General features: G+C 44.6%; 1 protein-coding gene across 1 annotated transcript in view; it reads left to right on the top strand.

Moving 5' to 3' along the window:
- The first annotated feature begins 6,630 nt into the window (after positions 1-6,630).
- The window catches only part of AFG1L (AFG1 like ATPase), a 64,698-nt gene continuing 63,231 nt past the window's right edge, over positions 6,631-8,097 (top strand). The window contains exon 1 of the mRNA XM_053938313.1: positions 6,631-6,730. Within this exon, the coding sequence (XP_053794288.1) occupies positions 6,643-6,730 (88 nt within the window). The 5' untranslated portion in view covers positions 6,631-6,642. The remainder of the gene's footprint in view (positions 6,731-8,097) is intronic.

The following is an 8,097-nucleotide window of genomic DNA, read 5'->3' as shown; positions in this document are numbered from 1 at the left end:
CGCGCCCGCCGCCCGCTCGCGTCCGCAAGGCACGCAGGGTAATGTAGTTCTCGGGGGCCGCTCCGCTGGCTCATGCCTGGCGCGGCCGCCCGCCTTCTGAACTACACGTCCCGGCGGGCGCTGGGAGCGCGCCGCGCTGGCCGAGAGCGCTGATTTGTCAGGCCCGCCTGCCCCTTCGGCTGGGTGCGGGTGGCGGAGGCGGTGGAATTGGCGGAGGGGGGTGGCTCGGCTTTTCCCGCACATCCTCATTCTTCGGGGATTGAAAAGATTGGGTGGGAAATGCTGTATATACAAGTGTTATGCAAAAGGAATCAAAGCGTTTGCCCGCTGTAAACGTAAGCTGGTGGAGATGCCCACCAAAAGCTTTGTGTTGAAAACAAAGTCTTAAGTCACTGACCCAAGTGCAATCGAGGTGACGCTGTTGTTTGTGGTAGCCTTAAACCTTTTAAAACTTACTGCAGTTTTAACAGATGTTACACATTTAATAATAACATTACCAACGGGGCCAGATTTTATGTCCTCATAGCTTGCAAAGCTAAAGAGTTCTTAAAGGCTAGCAAAGGAAAATTCTGTTTACAAAATAAGTTAGTAAAATTACTTGAGAGAGCAAGAAAGACAGTGAGAGAAAGGGAGAAGCAGATCTTGACAGAATTGTCCCCTTCCAAGACATAAGTTCTTTATTTCTCATTATCTGATTAACTAGGTGGTGTGTTACAATAAAAGAAGTATTTCTGAAAGTAGTGCAATGGTTACCTAGAACATCAGCTAATTGAATTTATATCAATCCGCTATTACTTCTAAATTTTTCTATCATCTTGGAGGACTTCAGACTTCTAAAATACATGTTAAAAGTACCCCTCCAATAATTAAATGCATATATTATTTTCCTTCCATCTTTTCTTAGGAAAGAGTTCTAGTAATATTCCTTTACTATCCAGGTTGAATGAGACTGTGTGAAAACTAGTGATATTTTTTCCTAAAATCTGCATAGGCAGTAGGTAAAATGGCAGGCTGCCCACAAATCACATCTGAGAGACACAAAGTTAACATCTGGCAAGTTTAGTTAGCTATTGTCTGTGTTAATAAAAAGGTAATCAGAAAGCAGAGATGATCCCAAAGTTCAAAAATAGTTATCCCCATAACCAGTATACCATGGGTGATTTGCTTGGTAACTTTTCTGTGAATTTCCTTGTCATCAGTCCTTCAGTGTTATTTCTCCCATGTACTAGATCACCTTCCTTTCTTCCACTAATAGCTGCCAACTATTCACTTTCTAATTATAAACAGAAATGAGGCTGACAAGAATTTTACAAAGCAGGAATGGAGATTTGCCTGAGTTATACTAGTTATGAAACTGGTCATGCTGCAAGGCAAGGAAAAACTCATTAATTCTACTGAGATTACATATGCATCTGGAAAAGCTTTTGTTTGTTACACAACCTGTGCTGCCACATCTGACTGCAAACGTGAAAAAGAAACAGAGCACTGGTGTTGTCTTAACTATAATACATTGTCTTTCTCCTGGCCAAGCCTGGTTTTGCTATGTGTTCAAAGCAAGTGTCCAGTACTGGAAGCTGCTGTGTCTATGATGAATAAAGAATTTGTTCTCGTGCTGGGTAGATATTAAGAGTGAAGCTTAAGTTGAATGCTTTTCTCACAGCACACCTCCTCAGCACCACTGTTCTGTCTGCTTTTCCTATCAGGGATGACTGGTGGTGGAGAGCCTTGTGGAGGCTATAGGGAGTGGCTGTTTTAGTCCCCACTTGTCAGCAGCATGGGTATATAAAGGGGTTGCAGTGATTTGATGAGGTGTCCCATCTCTGTTTTTCCCACTGAAGTCAAATACAACTCCTCTGACCTGGGAGGCGAAGGGGAAGACGCCCAGCTTCATGACTAGCGCCCCCCTTACATCACGAGAGAGCATAGATGCCACACTGGCTAATGAGGCAAGAAGGAATGAAGGTAGGGGAAAAGCAGAGTTCTTCGAGCCACTTTGTTTCCTTCCAGTCCTCAGAAAATGCATTTGTTTACTTTGAATCATGTTCCAGGGGGGGGTTTGTGATCATGAGACTAGAGTTATGCTATATGTAGTTGTTTCTTCATGCTAGAAAGGTTCATTTCTCAGCATGAAGATGAACATAAACTCAGAAAATAAAGTTTTAATTCTGTTTCTGACGTGCACTTTGGGCCAAATTTCAAATCTGAAGGGAGAGAGGTCAGCTGTGTTTGTAGGTTCAAAGATTAGGTCAGGCATTTAGAACTGGACTCAATGATCCCTCAATGATCCTCTGGGTCCCTTCCAAGTCAGTATATTCTGTCATATAAGTGAAAATCCTAGTGAACCTAAATTCTTTAACAATCAGGTACTCAATGATTTGTAATTACACCTCGTTTAGTAAACCATGACACAAAGATTTTCTGGCATAACTTCAAGTGGCAAAATGGATACCAGAGTTTCACAGCACAAACCAATACAAGCAATATTAACAGATGATTACTTCTGGAATTTTGGGTGGTAATACTTCTCTGGTAGTTTTTTGTTTCTTTCTTTGTTTTTTGAAAGAAAGAGTCACATTTAACAGGAAAGGGAACCAAGTCTCTCCATTATCCAGTTAAGACTCTCCAGCCTTTCTGACAAGTGTCCAGGTTAGCACATTTTAGACAGCACAGGCATATTTTGTAATAACTTGTGGGGAATGCTGACTCAGGATAAGGCAAAACCCACAAGGCATTGAACTAATTGTGAAATGCCTTATGTGGAAAAATGACTTCCTGATCCCAGCAGTAGCTGCCAGTGCTTTGAAACACGATGTTTGAATGTCTGCATTGTGCTCCTGCCTGCAAGATAATAATATTAAGCTTCTAAAGATAATTTGTAATATCTACATCTATATATACATCCATTTACTGTGAACTCCTATTCTGAGAGATACTGTGTAGCTGAAATACTGCAGTGAATTTCTAACGCATTGAGCTGTTTGAGCTGACTGAGATGCAAACTGTAAACAGATAGTGAAAAGGGCTGTAAGTCTCTAATTTGGGGAACATTTTTGCGGCTTTATTAACCTGAGGCTTTATAAGCAATGTAGACTTTTAACAGCATATTTGACTGACTCAAAATAGATGAGGTTAATATCAAGTCTACCCCTAAGTGTCTTGACATAATCCCAGGAAAAATGACTTTTGATGGAAACTGTGTTGATGAAAACTATCCACAGAATCCATTTTTGCAGAGTAGGCTGAATGGTCAGTTCTATATCAAAAGTGTCTTTGTGTTGGGGAATCAAAGATATTTCCCATGGTGGGAATATCTTGGAGTCTTGCAGTCAGGTAAGCCCAGCCCTCAAAATTCAGAATGGTTCTGGCAGAGACCCAAAGACTCTTGGACACATCCATCCCCATAGGGTTCAGCACATCCAAATTTCTAAAAGCAGTGCAGTTATACCATCAGAGGCCAGAGAAGACATCTGGAGTGGTTTGATGTTACCCCTCATTTTTATTCCTGTTTTATTCCTGTTACAGGCCACTTTTGGCTAGCTGGCAGAGTAATAATGCAGCAGGGTTGAACAAGTGCCAATTTAATTTCTACACAGTTTCAATGCCACATTTTTGAAGGTGGGCAAAGGAAATGAAGGGTACACGTACAGGAAATGAAGGATACAAAAGTACCACAGGATGGATCTGTACCTGTTACAGGACATAAACCATGGTAATCAACAGAAATATACTTGAAAGTTCTGTTTGTTTAGGTTAAGACCAAAACTTGCTTTTGCCAAGTGCTTACAGCCAAAGGATGTGTATGTGATGTGTAGTCCAGTGCATGGTGGCATTTCAGTTGGCCAGTGTATAGAGGTTCATAGCATTGCAGAGGGTTTATTCATTTAAGTAGAAGATGTCCAATTAGATCCAAATGAGAAGTTTTTCTATGCTGCCTTGCATAGCAAGGTTAAGAAAAAAACAGTGACAATTTAAATAAATCAGATGTTTTTGCTGAAGATTATACTGTCATTTTCTCCAATTATTCTTGACATTTCACCCATTCATATTGTGATCTGAGTTAATAATGGAAGAAAACCCAGCTCTTGTTGCCTTGTTTATTCTTTGTTCTCAAGGAGATAAGCTGTTTATAAAGATAACTTATTTGTTATTTAAATCACTTTTACAGAATTTGTTTGTTTCCTTGTTTGAGTTTCTAAATATATTGCAACAATTGTGATGCATCTTTGAGATGTCTATTCAATTCACTATGATTTGTACTGGAATTCATTCCTAAATGGGCACAGGTGTTGATAGCTATAATATGCTGGAATGAGTCAAAACCAATAAATGCCCAATAGAGGAAAGATGAAAGAAAATGCACTGAAAACAGCTCTTTTAGGATGTGATAAATAGGCACTTTAATTCACTACTTAATTAGGTATATAGCGCTGAAGATGTGTCTGGAGCAACTATGTATTTTAAACAGCTGAACATGTTAGAGTGTAACTTCAATCACTGCTAATATTTTCAAGATCATAAACATTATTTTCAGAATTAGCAATACTATTCAGGATATAATCAACTTTTGTTTGCAAGCTGTTCTGTAGTGCCCTAAAGCAACATTTTTCAATACTTTTGTAAAAAAAAAGTTAATTGATATTCTATGAAAACTACTTGCTCACTTTCTCATGTTGCACAGAAATGAAATGCTAGAATGACATATAGGAATGTTGCAAAACCAAAAGTTAGCTTGAACTCTTCCTTGGTGCTTTTACCAGGAACAGACACTTTGTAAACTCTTTCTTGCACAATGCACTCTGCAGGCAACATCTCCTGAAGCCCCATCCTGGCCTTTGGGTGCATTTCTGTCAGGAATGACAGGCTGGCCAATGAGCGAGTGCTATGATTAGTGATTGCTGAGTACCAGTGCCCTTCACTTGGAGTGCAGGCTTTTTTCATTGTGCCTTTCTGTCAAAAGAACTTTGTAGTTGCAGGGGAAGTGCTTGGCTAAGGCAGTCAGGTGCCTACCAAATGAGGAAGGTGGTCAGCGTTCTCCCAAGGAGTTCTCAGAAATCCCACGTGGGTATTTGAACTGATACCAAAGACAAGGTTTACTGTATGCTAAGTAGACACTGAGACTAAATCAGCCTCTAGAGTTTGAATTATCTCCAAAGAAATCTGTTTTTATGTTAATGTATTTTGTTGTTGCTTTTAAGTACACATTCATAGGCATAAAAATTATACCGATAGATGTAAAACTGATACTGCTGATGTGCAGATAGGTTGTAACTCTGGCCAGGGATATTTGTCCTTAATATTTTATGAATATCTGTCTTTAGTATTGTATGGTCCATGTTTTTAGAGATAAAAGCAAATAGCACAAGACAGAAATTATCAACAAATGCAAATTCAGTTGCAAAAACTCCATGATGACAGCTGTGGCACCCAGTACAGGCATGGTGCAGCACAATACAAATTACAGACTCACAGAATAGTTAGGGTTGGAAGGGGTCTCTGGAGATCATCTAGTCCATGGCAAGGTCACCTAGAGCAGGTGACACAGGAACGTGTCCAGGTGGGTTTGAATGTCTCCAGAGAGGGAGAGCCCGTGACCTTGCTGGGGAGCTTGTTCCAATGCTCTGCCACCCTCAGTGTAAAGAAGCTCTTCCTTGCGTTGAGGTGGACGAGGAAACTGGAGTGCATGGGTAGGGCTGTAAGGTGTTGTGTGGGGCTCCAGGTGGGTTTGGAAAGTGGATTTGTACCAAGTGGCTGAAATGTCTGTGTAGGGAGTGCGGCCCTGAGGCAGCCAGGCTCCTTGGGGGCTCCCACATTGCTTGCGGCACATTTTGGGGGGAAAAGAGGGGGAAGGAGCCAGGGACCTGCAAAGTACCTGGGGGTGCTGGTTGACAGCGGCTCAACATGAGCCAGTGTGTGCCCAGATGGCCAAGAAGGACACTGGCATGCTGGCCTGTATCAGCAGTAGTGTGGTCAGCAGGACCAGGGCAGCAATTGTCCCCCTGCACCCGCACTGCTGAGGCCTCACCTTGAGTGCTGTGTCCAGTCTGGGCCCCTCAGTACAAGGAGGACATTGAGAGGCTGGAGCGAGTCCAGAGAAGGGCAATGAAGCTGGTGAAGGGTCTGGAGCACAAGTCCTGTGAGGAGCAGCTGAGGGAGCTGGGGGTGTTTAGCTTGGAGAAAAGGAGGCTCAGGGCTGACCTTATTGCTCTCTATAACTGCTTGAAAGGAGGTTTTAGCCAGGTGAGGTTTGGCCTCTTCTCCCAGGCAACCAGGATGAGAAGACACAGCCTCAAGCTGCACCAGGAGAGGTTTAGGTTGGACATAAGGAGGAATTTCTCCATCGAAAGGGTGATTAGATATTGAAATGTGCTGCCCGGGGTGGTGGTGGAGTCACCGTCCCTGGAGATTTTTAAGAAAGACTGGACATGGCACTTAGTGCCATGGTCTAGTCGACATTGTGGTGCTAGGTCGTAGGTTGGACTCGATGATCTCAGAGGGTTTTACAATCTAATCGACCCTGTGATAGCGTGACCCGGACGGGAGCGGTTCGCTCTGCACGGGCCGCGCACGGACTCCCCCACAGCCCCGCGGGACTCCATTTCCCAGCACGCCCCGCGCCCTCGCCGCCGCCGCTGCGCCGGGAAGATGGCAGCCCTTGTGTCGCCCTTGGCTACTGCGCGCTGCCTGCTGCGGGCTCTGGGGTGCCGCGGCCGCCTGCTCCCGCCGCACAGAGGTCAGTGCCGCCGCCGCGGCCCTCCGGGGCTCGCCAGGCCCCGGCGGGCGCCAGGCTGCCGGGGCAGCAGGAGCGGCACTGAGGAGCGGTCGCAGGAGCCGGTGCGTGCCTTCCCTCCCCGTCGTGCCGCGGGTCTGTCCCCGGCGGAGGGAAGGTGGGTGGCCGTGCCGGGCGGGGCACGCGGCCGCCGCCGGGACACGCACACGCCTCGCCGCTCTGCCATGACCTGCCGGTGTCCTCGCATTCCCGGCCTGGCCTTGTCCGCGACCCAGCCCCGGAGGGAACCTGCCTGGCGGGGTGGCACCGAGAGTCGGCTCCGGTCACCGGGTGACCCGCGAAGGGGCCCCGTGGCTTCCCGAGTTGGTGATGCCGCTTTCCCCTGGGAAACAGGGCCTCGGTGCGTTGCCTGGTTAAAGCCGGCTGCTAGCGCTTTGGCCGGGCCTTGGGGTGTCTCAGGGACTGCTCTCTGTCAAGGACCCTCGGTGTGTAACAAACGACAGCTGTGCTCTGTCCTCACAGCCTTGCTTTGAAAGTCTCTTCCGTGCAAAAATTTATGGAGTTTTGTTAACTTGAGGCTTAGGTTAGGAGGAGACATCCTTTTTCTTTAGTGAGAGCTCTTCGTCCTCTGCCAGTCTGGCCAAGGTGTGAGAATTCAGCTGGTGACTGGTGGGTCCCAGGACTGATAAATGTTCACATCCACACATTTTGTTGTGATTGTAGAATATTTATACATCCTAAGAAAAATAGGCAAGCACTGCGGGTAGTACTGTAGTTGCATGTGTTTTATTTTATATTGGTCTAACACTTGGACTCTATGTAGGTTGTTTTTTATAACCAACATATTAGCATTTAGAAAAAGTTGTCTGAGCAAATCTAGTGGCTTTAGGCAGTTTGTCAGCTTCTATGTTAAAGAAAAGGTAGTCCTTGTATATGTTGTTTCAGGACATCAGACTGCAGGGATGGGCTGCCATCATGGAATTGATTTAAAGTCTTGGTTTTATGATCGCTGGTTTCTAGTATTTTCTTTGGTTTTATGATTTGCTTTCCACAGTTGTGTACTTTTTCCTTAATTAAGGGAAGACACGACAAGTATTATCTGTGTAAAGTTCCAGTTTCACTGGTGTGCTTCTCTTGTCTCCCTACTTTCATCTATAGGTCAGGTTGTGTAATGGGATGTGCATGGAAAAAATACAAGTAATCTTCTAGCAGAATAATGTATCAGGCACGTATGCAAAAAGTAGAATTCTAGTTCCAGCTCATGTGTCGTATGCTGCCCAAATGAATGGCCTTCAGTGATTTATCGAAGGTCATGTAATGAGACAAAAATGCAAATCATTGTCAATATGTCTTAGTTGCAAGCTGCTTCT

This window comes from Vidua chalybeata, chromosome 3 (genome assembly GCF_026979565.1).
Source record: "Vidua chalybeata isolate OUT-0048 chromosome 3, bVidCha1 merged haplotype, whole genome shotgun sequence".
Lineage (NCBI taxonomy): Eukaryota > Metazoa > Chordata > Aves > Passeriformes > Viduidae > Vidua > Vidua chalybeata.
Note: the sequence above shows the minus strand (reverse complement) of the source record. Positions and strands in the feature narration are given on the sequence as shown.